The sequence below is a fragment of the Canis lupus genome, chromosome 9 (assembly GCF_011100685.1).
Source record: "Canis lupus familiaris isolate Mischka breed German Shepherd chromosome 9, alternate assembly UU_Cfam_GSD_1.0, whole genome shotgun sequence".
In the NCBI taxonomy this organism is placed as follows: domain Eukaryota; kingdom Metazoa; phylum Chordata; class Mammalia; order Carnivora; family Canidae; genus Canis; species Canis lupus.
In genome coordinates this window covers 14559551-14578963 of record NC_049230.1, presented here as the reverse complement: position 1 = coordinate 14578963, position 19413 = coordinate 14559551, and the positions used below count along the sequence as shown (strand labels likewise).

At 37.9% G+C, this 19413-nt stretch overlaps 1 protein-coding gene across 1 annotated transcript in view; it reads right to left on the bottom strand.

Annotated features, from left to right (window-relative positions):
* Positions 1-2146: 2146 nt before the first annotated feature.
* The window catches only part of SMURF2 (SMAD specific E3 ubiquitin protein ligase 2), a 122793-nt gene continuing 105526 nt past the window's right edge, over positions 2147-19413 (bottom strand). Inside the window, exons 12-19 of the mRNA XM_038546847.1 lie at positions 18840-18943; positions 15836-15950; positions 13985-14163; positions 12833-12970; positions 9744-9864; positions 7042-7243; positions 5729-5804; positions 2147-5476 (exon numbers count right to left, since the gene is read on the bottom strand). Coding sequence (XP_038402775.1) covers positions 5377-5476; positions 5729-5804; positions 7042-7243; positions 9744-9864; positions 12833-12970; positions 13985-14163; positions 15836-15950; positions 18840-18943 — 1035 coding nt within the window. The 3' untranslated portion in view covers positions 2147-5376. The remainder of the gene's footprint in view (positions 5477-5728; positions 5805-7041; positions 7244-9743; positions 9865-12832; positions 12971-13984; positions 14164-15835; positions 15951-18839; positions 18944-19413) is intronic.

Here is a 19413-nt window from a genome sequence, read left to right as displayed (position 1 = left end):
TCTGCAACATACACGAATACCAAATCATTAAGTTGTACAACTGAGACTAATCTTGTTATACCTCAATTTTTAAAAAGAACTTGGCCCTTCTGGTCTCGATGGTTCTCCCCTTCTTGCCATGCCAGCATCATCTCTGGGAGAAGTGAGTGGTCTGAAAGGTTGAGTCTGATGTGCATCTCCATCCTCAAGCCCAGTTCCTGGGCTAAAAGTCAGAACACTTCATGAACATTCGGGTGGGCAGGAGAAATATCTTAGAAGGGTCCCTCACCCACCCCAAGGACTGCTACAGTTGCCTCCCCACTTCCTTCACTTACAAAACCCTAGAAGGGAGACAGAAGTGGGATTGACAGCTCATATTAAAGACATTGTTAACCTAGATAGATCATAGCCCAAATAGCCACAGAAGTATGCTAACCAGCAACAGTTGAGCAGATCACAGTGGAATTGTAGCCAACTGTACAACAAACACAAACACAAGAGAGAAGCTGTATCTCTAGCAATAAGTACAGAGCCTGACACACAGGAATACAGTTGCTATTTGTTGAATGAACAACAACCAAAAAAAGTCATAGGGAAAAGACCTAATAAAATGTAACTTCAAAATCTGGCTTGTCAGGATACCTGGCTGGCTCCATCAGTGGAGTATGTGACCCTTGATTTTGGGGTTTTGAGTTCAAGCCCCACACTGGGTATAGAAACTACTTAAAATACGTTGGGGTGCCTGGGTGGTACAGTCAGTTAAGTGTCCAACTCTTGGTTTCGGCTCAGGTCATGATCGCAGCATCATGAGATCGAGCCCTGCACTGGGCTCCACACACAGGATGGTGTCTGCTTGGGATTTTTTATACATCTCTGTCTGCCCCTCCCCCTCCACTCTTGCTTGTTCTCAAATCAATCTTTAAAACAAATTTTAAAATCTTTAATAAATTAAAATCGGGCTTGTCTAGTTTGCTAAGAGTGTAAATGTAGGAATACAACCCTTTTTTCTGTATAATTACCTTTATCCTGTTACAAAGCTCTCGTTCGTGGTATATATCCTAACTATAAGCTTCTCGGGTTGACAATACAAATAAAGGGACGCCCGGGGGGCTCAGCGGTTGAGCGTCTACCTTCAGCGCAGGGTGTGATCCCGGAGTCCCAGGATTGAGTCCCGCGTTGGGCTCCCTGCATGGAGCCCGCTTTTCCCTCTGCCTGTGTGTCTCGGCCTCTTTCTCTGTGTCTCTCATGAATAAATAAATAATCTTAAAAAAAAAAAAAGACAATACAAATGAGTGCAATGGATACCCAAGGTTAACCTTCATCACGATGAAGAGACATACCTTTTCGGTTGTCACAGAATAAAAAGAAAAACATAACACACGTCAAATCAAACTTTTGCATAGCTCATAGATTATAAAAATACTAAAATCCTTAATATACTAGCGCTACGACTTTTATATAATAACCAGTAAAAATGGCAAGGTAAGACAAAGCAAAAAAATTTTCAAAAGGATATAAAAAAAACGGACACCATGCCCAGTCTTTGAACTTTACCACTACTACTTGCGCTGCATTTCCCCAACATTCCTTCCTGTGTGGCCTATGCTACAGAGAGCCTCACACAGGCTGTGCCGTGGATGAGAAAACACCGTAGCCATTCCTTTTTTCCACCCATATATTTAGCTGGACTTTGATCCACTATCATTTACAGAGTTGTAAATCACGGCCCTTAAAGTCGGTTTCTCGGAAAAATGTAATTGGTTTCTCCTTTTGAGGATTTTACTGCTTTAACACCAAGGTAGCAAAAAAGGCCCCTACCACAGCTCTGCCCCCCAGAGCCCTGACAGACACGGTTCTGGGACTGGAACACTTCCCCAGGGAGCCCAGGGCGGCCTCGGCAATCCATCCCACACAGCCCCCAGCAGCCACTGCCAGCCCACCTGCCCAGCAAGCACCCTCCTTCCCGCTCTGCCTGCGGACAGGAAGGGGGGTCTGAGCTCTCTGGAGCCCTGCAGTGTGACAAAGACAACAACCAAGGAAGGCACGCGAATCTTCTTAAACTTCTCTCGTGATGGTTCCTAAGCTGTCACTCTTTATCAAGCCAATCGTGAAGGTTTTTCAAAACAATTCATTGTAAACTCAGTATTCTTTAAAAACTTTGATGCTGTGACAGTGCAAACAGCATTCATTTTATTGCTCAACTTCGGCATGGGCACATACATAGTTAATTTTTAAAAACCATTTATACAGATGTTATTGATAAAGCTCATGTAACAACCGAGTGAAAATACAAAGAATATCAAAGCTAAAACACTCTGTAATAAATACAAATACAATGAAAATGATAAAACTTTGTTTTTAAAGTCAGTTTGAGAGAAAGAGAATATTACATGAAGTGAACTAATTACATCTAGAAACAAAACAACTCAGCATTTGGTACAATCATCACCCTAACTTAACGTTAGGTGCCACGTGTGGCACCCACCGGCTGCGTGCTACCGCTTAAAAACAGAAGCAGGAGGAGCTGCTCTATCAAACTGTACAGATGACTGAAATAATCTCTAATCCCCAACAATGCAACCAGTTCAACACACTGGAAGTTCAAAGCAGACTTAGTGTTGTAAAATAAAGCGAATTACATTGTATTTAAAAGAAAGGAGTTTTGTGCTCTGAACGTAAATGCTACCAAAAAAAGAAGAAGAAGGAGACTCGGTAAAAATAAAACCCATTCAGGGCAACAAACTATGTGCAAAACAGAATGTACACTATACACAGCACTATTTAAAAATTCTTTACATCAAGAAATTAGACCCTCTGAAACAAAACTCACCTCTGTACTGCATATGAGCTCTACAAAGTAATCACTGTTCATAATTAAGCACTCATGATGGAGAGGCACTGTATGGAAACGTGACATCACATATCTGGAATAACACAACTAGGGGCAGGGAGCAGAAAAACCCAGCTAAGAGGGATGTGTGGAAATAAATATTCACATTACACATGAGGGGCGAGTCTCAGATTCAATGACACAGTGGGGGTTTAGTTTGCTTAGCACCTGTTTGGAAGTAATCAGGTAACGTAATTTTGAAAAATGAAATCTAAATCATGTCTTTATAAATCATGTTGGTGATACCATAGACTGCTAGGGTAGATTTCTTTTAAAGCTCTATTAAGTCATCATTATAAAGTTAAAAAGGCACTCAAAAGCGATGGTACTAGCCTGCTTTACTGTACGTTATGATAGTAGCATTTACTCCTGCATCCATTGGTTAGGACTTCTCTAATGTGTTCAGCATGGACTTCGTTTTTGGAAGATTGTAACAGTAGGCACAATCACACTGCACTAGTGCTTTAATATAACATACAAGAGATGAGTCTGCAGCCGATAAGGTACTACCGTGAAAGCTGACAACTGATGGAGTTTAGAAACCTTTTCTGTACATTTCAAGATGTTCTCGAGTGCTACTAAGACACAAGGTGTCTGGGAAGGAAAAGGTCAGTGGAAGCACGTTACCACCGCACAGGACTACGACTAGCTTGCATGTAGCGGTCCAATTTGGCTGAATGAAATAAATTCAAATGCTTCGAAACTACACAAGCAGTTCTCAACTCTTTTTTTCTAAACAGCAAAATTTCTGCTTCTTTTATCCCCGCCCGCCTCCACCTCCCACCTCTGGGAAAACTTACTTGGAATTCCAATACATAAAAGAGAGGACTTGGGAGCTGCTCCTGTACAAGGGGTTGAGGGTGGGGAGTTAGAGGCTCCAACTCAAATACCAACCAGGCCCCTCCTCTCCCTCCATCCCCTTCTCTCTTAAACCACTACTTCTGAGGCACCTCAGAGGAACCCCTTGGTTCGTGAACACAGACTGAAAACCAATCCATCAGATGAAAGAACACAAAGGGCCTATTCACTTGATAATTAAGCTGCAACATTTCCAAGGAGCTATCTCATCAAAATTTGCCCTTCTTGATTCACATCTGTGTAAGAAAAAATATATATAGTGCAGATTTCTGATAGTTGGATTTTAAAAGCCACCCATGACTTCAGATTTTTTCAATCCTTTACTCCAGAATTTTGGTTACCTTCTGGATCATGCAACATGCCACACACCTTGAAAGCTCAATCTGGGTATTTCAAAATCAGACACTGATCAACACCCAGGGAACTGGGATTCCCTTACCTCCAAAACAGAATTCTTCCGTTCTAAAGTAATTTATACCATAGATTCAGAATCACTATTTCTCCAGTAATCCTACCCCCTCCTCACCCCTACCTTCATTTTGTTAGGTAAAAACAGGGGTTTTCTAAGCTGGCTGAATAAAATTTTTCCTTTGTCATAATTTTAGCTGATTAAAATATTGAGCAGCTAAACAAAGATTGTGGATGGTTTACTTGATAGAAAGCTAGACCATAATTAAAATATAAATTAGGTGCACTTGTCATAGGAGACTTTGGTTTACAGAAATAGTATATATATTAAAGATACGCTGACCCAGCAAAAGAATGAAAATCCCATCCCATCCAACAATCTGAGGACCTATAAAAATGCAGTATTTCCATTTAAGATGAAGTAAATCCCAAATACCTGATCATACTGATTCAAGATAAAAAAATTAGGATTTTTTTAAAAGTCTCTTAAAAAAAGGAGCCCCTGAATGCATCTTACTGTATCAAATAAGCTAAGTTTAGACTAAATGGTTGCATTAGGAATCTGACAACCAAAATTATGTGGCTGTATTCCAGGAAGTTCGTGCTTGAAAAATATACAAAAGACTTACTTAGGCTAGTTTGAAACATATAATGCTTTTAAAATATAATGCTTTGCTATAGAAAAATGTAATTAAACATGTAAATGGCTTAATTGTTTTTTAAAGATAATGATTCCTTTAGCCAATTGTTTACAAAGGTAGAATAATTCAAAATAATTTTATTTATTTTTCTTTTACAAAGAGCAAGTACAGGAGCTGTTCAAAATCATGTATTCAATCAAAATGAAATGTGACGTGTACCGACTGCTGAAGTTGTCTTGATGTTTGAGAGACTTGAAATCTGTGGAGCAATTTGAATAGATTACCTTTTATAAAAATAGTAGTAGTCTTTAAGTGTAGAATACTGCCTAACTCTGGAAATGTAGGAAAAGTCAGCATTCTTTAGGTTCAAGATATTAATTTTAAATAGCAGCTGAGTGTGGCCTCATGGCAAAGCATAAAGACCTCTTTTTTTTCCTTGAAAAGGAATTTCAAAATTGTCCTTTCCCCTCACAGTGTCCTAAAAATCTTTTGGGGGGGGGGGGAGGCATTTTCCTGTATTTCAGCATTCCGCGAAACTTTGCTGAAAGGAGGCTGTCGGTCGGGGTATAAATAGAGTCCTGGGTAAATCCTTGAAGTCCGTCATTCCACAGCAAACCCACATGTTTCTTCAATGGCTGTTAGCAGCTTTTCATATAACTTTTCATAGCTTTCATAGGGCGGAATGTCTATTCGATTGAAGCTGTAAATGAGCAAATCAGATTGACACAGTTCATTCAGAATAAGCAAACTGGTCTAGCAAGTGTATACTAATACAGTCACATCACATTTCATGACACACAGAAAATTAAAAGAAAAAGTTGTACTCCTCTAAAGTAGAGACTGCCACTTTCAGGCTTTCCTACCAATTTCTGCATAATCTCAAATTCAAATCGGTTTAAACCTAACACCTACGTACATGGAATGCAGGGGAAAAGCTTCAAAAACAACTTACCAAGTGTGGGCTTTCGGCAGGTTGTTAGTGCAAGCATCAATCTGGTGTATGGTGAAGAGTCGTGGGCCTGCAGCGCCTGCAAAAGAAGTCAATGTGGGTCACGTCACTGTAGGTGTGTGTGTGAGTCTCCAAAATCTCAGAATAAAACTGATACGTAAACCACAAGGCCTAAGATGGAACCACTGGTGACTCCACATAAGCTGCCAAGGGCAGGAGAAAAAGAATCTGGGTCTTGAAAAATGAAATTGACCTTGGATAAACACTGGATTCCTTAATATGCTAGCATATCAATTTGAGAAAAGGCCCAGGATTGGAATCCTTTGCCAACTTCTTCTATTAAAAAATCAATGTGCCAAATGTATGAGAAGAAAAGTAAATGGATAAATTCAAGATCAAATATATATATACACACATTCAAAAAGATGACAACCTAAATGCAAATTTAGATTTCATGCCTCAAACCTGGCCGAGAGCAAAAGATTAGCAGTCCATGGAATAAATTCCAGTTAACATAAGACACCCCATAAAAGTGTATGTAGAAATATAGCTTCACTTTACGCTTCTGGGTAGTCTGCTAACAAGTTCTCCAAGTAAGGAATTAAGCACAACTCCAAGGATGCCTTCCCTGTCTGTGGACTTCCAACACGTGTGCTGCGGGCAACGCTGTCCTGTCTGGCTGTGTAGGTCTTCAGATGTGACTGGTGGCAGCAGCCTTGCAAATGAAGAGCTTCAGAGGGAAAGGAAGCAAGTGCCACCCAGCGAAGCGCCACAATCCTTAGAGATATTGCCAACTCGCCCCCAAATTAAATAGCTATGCCGCAGAAAATAAGTCTTAAAAATGGAGTATGTTTGGAAATAAATGGTCTGACACTGTGCAATAATGACCAAACAAATGGCTTCCACAATGCAGGCTGCCTCCAAGAAAAGAATACAAAAGTAGAGGGAAGAGGCGTCCCAAGTGGGTTTTGGCTCTGCCAGGTTGAGGTGTGGAAGTGGAAGCAGACAGGCTTTCCCTACTGGAATGCGCCACACAGGTTAAAAGCCAGGTGACCAGAAAAGAAAAGGCAGAGACCACTGCCTACGGTCTCTAACGTACAGCACTCACTACAGGCACAGAGGCCCCAGGGAAAAGGTTCTTGGGAGGGGAACAAAGGAGAGGAAGGAGAAGAAGGTATCAAGATAAGGAGAGTCAGATATGGAAGAGAATGAAGAGAATCTGCTTAGAAGCCTGTGGTTTGTAAACTATATAAACCAAACATTGACGCCCTCCACCAGTGCTCTGATGCCATGTCGCGTTCCTCTGGCTTTTCTACCTTGTAAAGCTTTGAAGCCCTGCAGAGGCACTCTAGATGATCCTGTCACAAACTGAAGTAACCGTGCTCTTCGCTCTTCATCAAAAAACTCCACAGCCTTCCAGAACCACTTGACGACATTGCTGTCTGGTGTGCAGTGTTTTAATCGGGTGTTTACCTTCCAGTCGTTAACATCTATCTTTCCAAGTCCACAAATAATGAGCTGTTAAAATATTGCACAAATAATGAGCCAATGGAAATCCAAAGTTAAGCCCCAAATCCCTCAAACAGAACTTTAGATTTGTAGTGGTGGCTCTCATATGATGGTTCTTAATCAAAGATACAAATCAGAATCATCTAGAAAGCTTTTCAAAACATACACACCATCAGGTCCTATGTTCAGACTTCTGATTCTGTGGGTCTGGGGTGATATTAGGGATCTGTATTTAAAAGGATCCATGGGTGGTATCTACTTCCTGCAGGTTCCCTATCCAGAGTCTGAGAACCACCAGTGTGGAGAACATGACAGGATGAAAGTCTCGTATTTTCATAGAATTCTAAATTATGTTTAATGGACAGAAAATAGACTCAGAGTAAATACAGTGCCTTCCTTAATACCTGTATCATACTGGTATATCTGGTATATCATATCATGTATATACTGGTATATCATACTGGGTTTCAACACTTACGAGCTTTAGGATTTGGGCAATTGAGTCCATCCGCCTTGGCCAGCAGTTTCCACTGCTGTAATACTGTGTTAACACCTACTTTACTATATACCCTGTGCAAGAACCATACTGCTCAGGAACTCAAGAAATGGGTGCTGGATAAGCAAGAACAATCCATTTGATAATCTTTAAGTTACAGCAAAATACAAAATACAGAACTGCTCTGAGAGAGAGCTCTGCTGGACATCCTGATGCAAGGTCAGCATAGATGAGCCATATCAAAATCACTTGGATACTATTAATATATGTCTTTAGGGTCCAAGACTAATTCATCTAAGTATTTATAACAGTGAATTATAACAGTGTGTAGTATTAAAGCATAACATAACTGCAAACATAACTGCGAATCCCACATTTTGGAATTAGTTCTATTAATCCCATATAACACTAAAATAAATTATGTATTTTCATAAAAAATTAATTTCATTACCAATAGAAACTACATAATAAACCCTAATCATATTGCATAAAATCTTCACCAAAGCTTCAATAGAGTTCTGGAAAGATTACTGAATCACAGCTAGGCTCAACAGGGAGGTAGGTATCCAAATAGGATTATGGAAGTATTTATAACACAAAAGATACCTCCTCAGTTCTTTTCTCCAGAGGAGTGGTAATTGTAAGGTGAAATTTCTCACTCATTTCAACCATTACTGCCATTCCTGGCCACTTCCACTGGCCATTTCACTACTGAATAGTTCAAACACAAAAGGAATGGGGTTAGGGAGTCAAGCCAATCTATTTAGATCCCCTAACAGGTCTATTAATAGATTTAATTAGAAAGGACACTGAAGGGGAATCTGGCTGGCTCAGTCAGAAGTCCTGTGACTCTCAATCTTGGGGTTGTGAGTTCAAGGCCCATGCTGGGTGTAGAAACTACTTAAATAAATTTTTAAAAATTTAATTTTTTAAAAAAATTTATTCATTTGAGAGAGAGTACACAACGGCGGCAGGGTGGGGGAGCCAGAAGCAGATTCCCTGTTGAGCAGGGAGCCTAATGCAGGCTTGATCCCAGAATGTGGAGATTATGACCTGAGTAGAAAGCAGATGCTTAACCAACTGAGGCCACCCAGGTGCCCCAATAAATATTTTTTTAAAAAAAGAAAGGACACCGAGGTTAATGAATTTTAATCAATTTTTACATTTATTTGTAGATTTCAAATATTTATGCTACTCCTAGCCACGAATTAAATTTGGGGCCTTCAGTAGAATAAAAACCTCATTATTTTTTCAAAGTAGTTCAGATGTATTTGTATAAAAGTCTTAATTATAAAACCAGTTCAGATGTATTTGTTTAAAAGTCTTAATTATAAAACCTCATTATTTTTTCAAAGTAGTTCAGATGTATTTGTTTAAAAGTCTTAATTATAAAACCAGACTAAAGGTGTTTTAACAACCAGCTTTAAAAGAAAACAAAAAAATGGTTAACTGTTTATTACTGCTATTGGTAACGAATATTTCCAAAGAGAAGAAAGATGTTTAGATACACTTTATCCTAAATGTTTTAATTATTTCTCTATGATCTTGTTTATCAAATGCTGTCTTGCAAAGCTTAGTGTAAATCCAATTGAACCTAAGCTTTTCATTCAAAAAATTTCAATATGGTGGAGACAAAGTGATGGCATTTAATTATATCAATGACCACTGAATTAGGAAAAAAAAAATAACCACTTAATTAGGGAATAGAAAACATGTACATATAGAAGAATGTACACCTAAGACATGAAATCTATTGAAAATAAGAAAAGAAAATATGGAAAAATAAGAGTGTTCACAATATGAGAGAGATGGCTTACTTGTAGAAAATCCAAAGCATAAATAAAAAGCTTTTCCAAAGCAGGAAAGACCTTTCCTGTGAATAAGAATTCTTAAGCACTGTACCATAAAACTTCAAAAGCACCAGCAATATGACTTTCCTCTAAAACGCAGTTAACAGAAAATTCCCAACCTTCCCTGTGACACTAAATGATGTCATGACATTAACATACTGACCTCTAACTCCTTCTCATCAAATGTCTTCAGCAGATGCTGTGGAATTACTTCATTAAATCCTTTCTGCAGAGCCAGGAATTGCGCCTCAATGCCTCGTAAAAATCTCCAGTTCACATAGAGCCTGTAAACATTGGGCAGGGATTTCACACAATCAAATAGATTCAGATTTGGTGACTATTACGAATCTCTACTTGAGCAACAGTACACCTTGTGAGCACCTAGCATTAAGAGTTTAGTCTAGAGTCTAGGCTGCCTGGGGGGCTCAGTCAGTTTGGGGTGCAGCTCTTGGTTTCTGCCCAGGTCCTAATCTCATAGGTCATGAGATCAGGCTCCACATCAGGCCCTGCACTCAGCTCAGAGTCTGCTTGTGATTCTCTCCCTCTTCCTCTCCTCCCCACCACCCACACCAGCCACTCTGCAACCCCCAACCCTGCTCTCTCCCTCTCAAACAAATAAGTAAAATCTTTAAAAAAAAATTAATCTACAGTCTAAAGGAATCTCAGATTCCTGAGGGTACTGGACCTGGACCTGAGAGATAGTTCATTATAAATGAAAAAGTGGAAACCTTCCACTAACAAAAGCAGCATAAATAAAGCAACTCTGCAAATCAGAGAAACTCCTAGTACACTGGAAGGCAGCTAGAAATTAGTTGGGTCTGAAGTTAAAATCTGTACGAAACGTCTTTCTGAACTTTTAGCATACATGCCACCAATCAGAAAGAAAGAGGCCATTCAACCAAAACAGACTATTTTTATGGTTGCACTTCAAAGTATTATCTGAATGTGTGGGGTATTTTGTTTATATTTTGCGGGTGGTATGTAGGGAAAGAGGAAGTAAAGACACTCTTTAAATCCAAAATGAGAACAGTAAAAGCCAATAGTAAACACTTTTTGATTAAATACTCATTGTTCCCTGGAGGCCTTAAAAAAAACTGGAAGATCTAAAAAAAAAAAAAAAAAAAAAACTAGAAGATCTAATTCTACCAACAAAAAGTATACCAGACTACATCTAACATGTAGCTTTACTTATATTTTTGACTTGGACTTATAACCAAATTGCCTTTTAAAAAAATCTATCTACCTGGGAAAACTCCTCCATCTCAAAAATCTCAGAACTATTCACCTTCCAAATATGTCAACATTTCTACTTCCAAACCTAGGGAAACAATTCTCTATTTTAAGAAGCTACTTAAGATTAGATCCTTTGGTGGACCTCATTTTTATTTAAGAGGACAGCAAAATTGTGCATCTACAAAAGTTTTTCTAATTTTTTTCTGTCAAAACTGTATCTGGTAGGAGATATGACTTTGTGCAAAAACATGCTTGAGTCCCAGCAAGTGGGGTCTAAGAACTCAGCAGTCCATGCTAGATCCCAAAGTGACACACTACTGAATGACATTCAGGAAATTCCCATCCATTCTTTTATTCGCCAATTAGAAATGTAATAACATGCACGTTTTCTATGTAAAGAAAAATCAAACAGTAAATGTAGAGACAGAATAAAAACTGAAAGCCCATTCTATTACCCTCCCCTCCCTGTCTGCATCCAGGTCCTGCACTCACACTCCCTCATCCTAGCCAAACACCTTATTGGTATGTAGTCTTCCTGGACATCTTCCGAATAATTATAAAATAACACAGACTTTGTTTCCCATAATGTCTAAAACTTGCCTTAAAAAAAAAAAAAGCGTATCTACTTATTTTAAGTAATTTCTATACCCAATCTGTAGCTCAAACTCATGACCCTGAGATCAAGAATCACATGTTCTTCCAACTGAGCCAGCCAGGTGCCCCTAAAACTTGCTTTTTAAATCTAACAACTTATATAGTCTCTTTCTTTTAAACATCCATCCATATAATATTCTGTTGAGTGTATGTATGTATGTAAATTGTTCTCCTCTAATACACTTCATTAGTTTCCAGTTGTTTTTACAAGCAGTATTTAAGTGAACATCCTTATTTATATTTAACTACCATGTGTTTCCACAGAATAGATTCCTAAAAAACAGGGCTGCTGGTTGAAAGGCATGTGCATATTCATTTTGGGAGCTGTTATCAAATTGCTTTCCAAAAAAGCTATTCCAGGGTTCACTCCCATGAACAGTCTGTGAGACTGATGGGCCTCAATGTGTCAACCAGGAAAACTTAAGCCAGTAAGACTTAGAGACATAATCTACACAAAAAGAACAGTGTGCACATTTCTGTGTACATGTGGCAAAGTTCAAACACCTACATTAGATTACCATAGTTTTATGTTTCAAAGAACTTTAGTTCACATAGGCCAAATGATCTAACCCAGTATTTCAAAACTCCTCAATCATCAGGTGATTATATAAAATTTGAAGAACATTTCTTATATTTATCCCTTAAACTCACTATTTATAAACAAAATGACTGCTGGAAACACAGCATGTAGTGTTCTGTACAGCTAGCTGTGGCAGTTCTACTACAACTAGCCCCATGCACCCTGTTTCTTGGTATTCATGCCTTTAAACAGTTCCCCCCACACACGCTGAGCCTGGGCTGGTTTGTGACTCCCTTTAACAGAAGAACATAGCAGAGTTGATCCAGCCAGTTCCAGGCTTAGGCCTTAAAAAGATTTGACAACTTCTGCTTTTGTGCTCTGAGAAACCAGCTGCTCCTAAGAAGTCTGGCTATCTTGCTGGGGAGACAGACACCACGAGGAGAATTCTGAGAGGCCTCAGACTTGACATGGAGATAACCAGGGAGCCTAAACCAACAGTGAGAACAAGATCCCAGATGGTGACCCAGTGACCATTCCAGCCAGCTTCCAGCCACCGTAGCCATCCTAGCTGAGGGCTCAGGTATTTGAATGAAAAGGCCATCCTGGGGTCAGTCCCAGCGAACACCACATGGAGGAGCCCTATGCTATCCCTACTGTTCTCTACCCAAATTACCTGTAGAATTGAGAGATCAAATAAAACAGTGGTTGTTTTTAAAGCCACTAAATTCTGCAGAAGCCTATTTTGTAGCAATAAGCAACACTACCTAAATATATCAGTGTTTTTCTGTATTGTCATTCGAGAGCATTAAAATAATTCTCAGGCTTGAAAACACAGAAGTGTTTACCTGACATATTCTTTTTTATTTTCTTCAGTAACAGGGATACTCTTGCCATTTGGTTTAAGTTCATGCTGAATAATTTCACCATATGCGTTATGTTCGACACAGAAAGTATGGTCCAAAACACCTGTAATATCATTCTCACTAGAAAGGAAAAGAGAGAAAGATATTAAACTGGAAAATCTAAAATATGGATCCTACAGATGTCTTAATTGGTGAGACAAATAAAATTAAGATAGTTTCATGACATCACAAATATAAGATCAGATTCCTTTTGCCAGTCCTTATGCTACCATATATCCTAGTTTTGGGGCAGAAAGGTCAAAAAGCTTTAACCTTCATAAACACAGGAAACATTTCACTTCCTGAGTAATGACAAAGTCCCCTGCCAAAGCTGGGCTTTACATAGGGAAAACTTCAGTTATGTTTGGCTTTTAGGTAAGAAGCCCTATTTGAATCTGGGTACCCCCATGCAACCAAATACCTGAGTGTCCCATGGGAAAGCTACCTGTGTATTTGAAAACTAAGTATGGCCAATGTATATTCTTAAGTAAATGGCCTCTGACAAAACAGAACTGATTCTTCTAGGTATCTTTTTTAAAGTATGGTTTCAACAATCACTACTGCAGCAGGAATTTGCTATTCTCACACATGCAGGATTGGAACAGAACTTCTATCATGTGGAGGAAATCATTATTATGTGGTACCTTTAAAAACAGAAATATACTTGTTCTCCACCCCCCTCTTTAAAATAGTACTTTGGGGCACCGAGGCGGCTCAGTCGGTTAGGTGTCTGCCTTAGGCTCAGGTCATGATCACCAAAGTCATGTGACAGAGCCCCTCATTAAGCTCTCTGCTCAGCAGGGAGTCTGTTTCTTCCTCTGCCCCTCCCCCTGCTTGTGCTTTCTCTAGTTCTCTCAAATAAATAAAATCTTTTTAAAAAATAAAACTAAAGTTAAGTAATAGCACTCTAGGGAAGTTGAAATATACAGGAAAGCAGTAGAAAGCAAAAGTCTTTTGCAATTCTAAAACTCAATCTCTCTCAATATTTTCTGCACATCATTTTTTTAAAAAAAAGTACATCCATTTTGAAACATGTATCTTTTTTTAAGGTTCAGATTCTAATTATAATGAACAGACACAAGACTCAATACATACAGTATCCACACTAAACTGTTATGAAGATCTGGATCAACTAACTCCATGTCATCCAAAGTAATTGACTTCCCAAGCAACTGTTTATAAAAAGGCAATGTGAAACCACCATCAATATAATGTCCATGAAACACAGCCATTCCCATTATTCGTCCAACAAAGTGGAAATATGATAAATGTTCCTGAAATTGAGAAAAGTTTACATAAATAGTCAAGTTAAATGATATGCATTTATGAATATGAATTAAGCAACATTCATCTTTTTTATAAGTATCAATTTATACTCTACAACTTATTTAAGTGGAACAGATTATCACACCAAAGGTCAGAATCAATGGGGAGAGTTGTCTATAGGGCATGTTCAAAATTCTCTCCATTGCTAAAATATCACACCAGGGACAATGTACTCCCAGAGTACAGTCACTTTGTAAAAATTAGAAATTAAGTCCAAACTATACTCCCACTGTAGCTTCACGAAACCACTCACAGATCTCATTCTCTTCCTCTCCTTTTGTCACGTGCTGAGCACGTTATGATCCTGACTCCATTATGGAAAAAAAGCTTTCAATCCTAAACCTCCCTATTTCCTTGATCTAACCAGAAACTAATCTTCAGAACACCACAGACTTAAAAGTACAGATTTCATGTCTAACTTGGACTAGAGTCCTAGTTCTGCCACTTACTAGCCAGGCCTATTTGGACAAATTACTTAACCCCTATAGGACTCATTTTCCACATCTGAAAAAATGAGGGTAATAACAGTATCTCAAATAGGTCTCTGTAAGGAATAAAATGAGATGATGAAGCTCATGGTACTAGACGGGCATACGGTAGTAATGGGCTCCCCAAGCAGAACCTCACCTAAAAATCTTCCCTTTATAAAATTCCCCCCCCAAAAAAAAATAAAATAAAATTTCCCTGCAGTGAACCTAACATTTCTACCATGTATGAATATATTTGGTCTCTAATTATAAACTATAAAGATAGCTGCATTTTAAACTTTTTTTTTTACTTCTCTAATTAATAAGCAATCTTTAAGCTCATCTTAAACCTCCCTTTTATAGAAGAAAATATTTAGAAAAGACAAGTAAAACAAAAAACTCACCCATAATCTAATACCCAGAGATAACCTCTATCAGTATTATAGTGTAGAGTCTTTCAATGTTTACACATATATGTATTTACCAAAATTGTATCATCTTATTTTGCAACCTTTTCACTTAATGTATCATGAACACCATCTTTACATGTCATTAACTACTGTCCCACAGGGTCATTTTAATGGCCATATAATATGCCCTTGTATGGAAGGCTAAAAACAAATTAATAACAGCTACTAACTTTTGTCGAGTGATCAATAACATATAATAGGGTTAACAATGTACAACGCTATGCTAAACACTTACTGTGCAGGGTCCCACCCCTTCTGAGGTTCAAACTATGTTTATTATTATTAATAATGATAAAATTGAGGCTTAATCATAAAGCTAGTAAGTAAAAGGACCAGGTTATATGATTTCATGTCTTTCTAATTCCAGAATCTATGCTCTTAACCATTAATATAATTGTGCTTCGTATCATAATCTATTCAACCCATCTCTTATAAAAAATGTTTCCAATTAGGGCTACTTTAAACAATGATGTAGTAAACATCCCTGTGCACAAATTACTGCACAAATCTGTAACCATTTAGATATTTAGTAAGTATTTAGAAAATATTCTAAAAGCGGACTTGTGAAGAAGTTATGACTAGGCTAAGGACACTAATCCTGTATCATAAACTACACATTGACATTTCAATATGAAAAGCATTACAGGTCACAAGTTCATTCACATCATAACCACCAATCTTACCGGATTAACTGCAGAATCAGGATTGATCTGCAAAGTATAGATATCATCTCTTGAATACTGGAAGAGGCCATAGTAAGGATTCAACATTTCATGTGACAAGAGATATAACCACTCCCTAGAAAGCAAAATAGGACACAGAAATTTTTTTATTAATATTTTTCATTAAGATATGCTATTAATCATTTTAGCAAGGAATTTTTTTTGAAGATTATATTTATTTATTCATGAGCAATACAGAAAGAGAGAGAGGCAGAGACATAGGCAGAGGGAGAAGCAGGCTCCATGCAGGGAACCCGATGTGGGACTTGATCCTGGGACTCCAGGATCACACCCTAGGCCAAAGGCAGGCGCTAAACTGCTGAGCCATCCAGGGATCCCCACAAGGAATTTTTTAAATAAAAGAAAGTAGTTCTATAACATAATATTGGAAAAATCTACCATGCACCAAAAAGCAAATGAAATCTCTTGTTTTGTTATACTGGAATCACTCAATGTGGGGCAACTTTATGACATTTCAGTATCAGAAAGTATAAAGGTATTATCCAGAAGCACCAACCATTCATTAGATGCCACAGCCTAGTGATCTGTTACCTATTTAATTACTAAATAAATTTCTAATCCAGGATAAATATAAAATGAGGGGAAGGGTATGGTTTTGTTTCAAAACATCCACATGATCTATATTATCCTGGTCCATTCCTCTAATGGCCAATTTATACTGGTTTATACCGATACATAATATAGCATTAATTTTCTTTCACCTTTGGAGAAGGCTCTGTTTTGTTGTTGGTATTGTTTAGTAAGGAAATTATCCCATTTCATCATCTTTTTTGTGAAGACCTTAAAATATACCACAATAAAAGTAGTAAGTGGTCAGAGACCACAAGGCATTTGGTATAGGTAGGAACACAAGAGCAAGTCTCTATTTGGGGGGTTAGGTTCCATAATTGGTTTCAAGTGTACATCAGTATTTTTAAAAACCACATAATAAATAGTACTCTCACCTTAAACTTATGAAATCCTTTATGTTTTCCAAAGTATGAAAGATAACTTATTATTCATCTTGGTAAAATAAAATCACTAGTTTAGGACTTAAAGAGATATAATTCTAGTCTCAATTCTTATCATTCTTCCACCAGGAAAGGTATTTAAGTATGCTCTGATATAACGGATTAAACAGACTGAATAGTGTTTTTAGGAAATGCAGTGAAACACTACTGACTAGTAATCAAAGAAAAATGTTTCAAAATTCTGTAAGTGACACAGTCTAAGTCAAATCACTACCATTTATGTAATACTGGAAAAACTCTAGAGATTAAAAAAGGATGTGAGGAAGGCCTACATGTAAGCGAGTTTGCCAACACACTTAACGCTCACCTAACATGTCTTCTATACTTTTTAAAGCATTTTTTTCTTTAAAGATTTTACTTATTTGAGAGAGAGAGACAGAGACACCAACAGAGATAGCAAGAGAGAGCACACAGGGAGGAGAGGGAGAGGCAGGCTTGATCAAGCAGACTTGATCACAGGACCCTGGGATCATGACGTGAGCCGAAGGCAGACACTTAACAGACTGAGCCACCTAAGCACCCCTTTTATGTATTATTTTAAAGGAAAATCCAAATTTTTGTTTTGTTTTGCCAAGTATTTAGAACACACATGTAAGCAGATCCCAGCTACTTGAGGGGTCTGCTATGCAACAGAGAACAGAAAATGCCTTTCATTGTCACATCCCATCCCAATCTGCCCATACCCTGACAGTAGTGAGGTTAAGAAATAAACAAGGGACGCCTGGGTGGCTCAGCGGTTCAGCATCTGCCTTCGGCTCAGGTCGTGATCCCGGTATCCAGGATTGAGTCCTACATCAGGCTCCCTGCATGGAGCCTGCTTCTCCCTCTGCCTATGTATGTCTCTGCCTCTCTCTCTCTCTGTCTCTCATGAATAAATAAATCATATTTATTTATTCCCAGGACTCCAGGATCATGCCCTGAGCTGAAGGCAGACACTTAACTGCTGAGCCACCCAGGCGTCCCTAAATAAATAAAATCTTAAAAAAAACAAAACAAAACAAAAAAAAACTGGCTTATTTAAATGTACATATAATTACAGCATTTAGATTCCATCAACAGATAATTAACAAGTTTTTCCCAAGACATATTCAAATCTAGTTATGAGTAAGTCATAAGAATTCCACAGAAACTATCAAGTCCTCAGTATGATGTGCATGTGATCAATTCTAAAATTCCAAACTAAAAAAACTGTCCATTTATAGCTAAAAAGGCCACAGAATAAAAAGAAGTCTACAGGTGAAACAAGTTAATGCTAACTAATACTTATGGGACTTGGTGGAAACACAAATTTAATTTAGGCTGGATTTAGATTAGGGATGGCAGAAATATCATGATGGTCCTTAGGACGTTTCAGTACAGAAGCTGTAATGTTTCTGCTACATCTACATAAAGTAAATTTTCACACCTTGTAAAATAAATGTCTGTATGAATGTAGCATATACATTACAGCTTCCTTATTGAAACATCTTAAAGACCATGTATAATACATACGTATGTACACACACATACTTATGTGCACACACGAACGTTACTTTAATAAGGTTAAAAAGCACGGCAATGAAAGTAAAGGAAAACAGCATTTAGTTTAGAATACATGTCATTAAACTCTCCAGACGGTTGCTAACACTGCAAAGCAGAGGGAATAACATACGGAAGGAGAGAGATGGAGAGCAGGGTGTGTGGGACCCACCACAGCCCAGGTAGGGCTGCAACTAGTTTTCAGAGGAAGACTCGCTGGGCTGTATCATCCATGAGGGAGTTCTCTATTACTCCATGCACCATGAACATATCTATTAGGACACCTCTATATCGCAAAAATTAGGGAATGTTACACTAGAAAATAAGTATCAGTGAGAAGGTTACCAGAGGAAGTATCTTAAACTTATAAATATAACCATATGTCATTCACTATTTACTCATGAGCAAATCTTTACCTGGCAACCCCTCCATAGTCGAGGCCTTCTTCTCCACGAAATTTTATCATTAATCGCTTCCACAGATCTTTTGGTCTCATTTTCATGACCTGCCGATAGGATTCCTTAAAAAAAAAATTAACACAGTATTGTCACTAGGTGCTTTAAACTTGTTATTTAAACTTTCCCTTGCATCCCACCTACAAAGCATACATTTATTGAAAGGAGATGAAATTTGTTCACCAAATCAATGGATAAACTCCAAGTGTTTGAAACCTCATGGAACTTATAAAGACAAGATAGATATAGCTTAGTACTACTGAAATTAATTCATTTGATAAATACTGTATTACCAGCCTCAGTGCAAAACTCCATATTTAACTTCTATCAACCATGGCAATAACTACACTCACATTAAAAATGGAATTTGATAAAAGTACCGAATTTTTAAAAGCTGGTTAACCTAATTCTAGGCAGAAAGTAAAGATGAAAAAAATAAAGTTCAAAAGAACATTAGTAATCATTAATGTGATCTTCATTAAAGCAGTATCTTCATATTATTTTAAAATACAAATGACTGACTTACAAACAACGT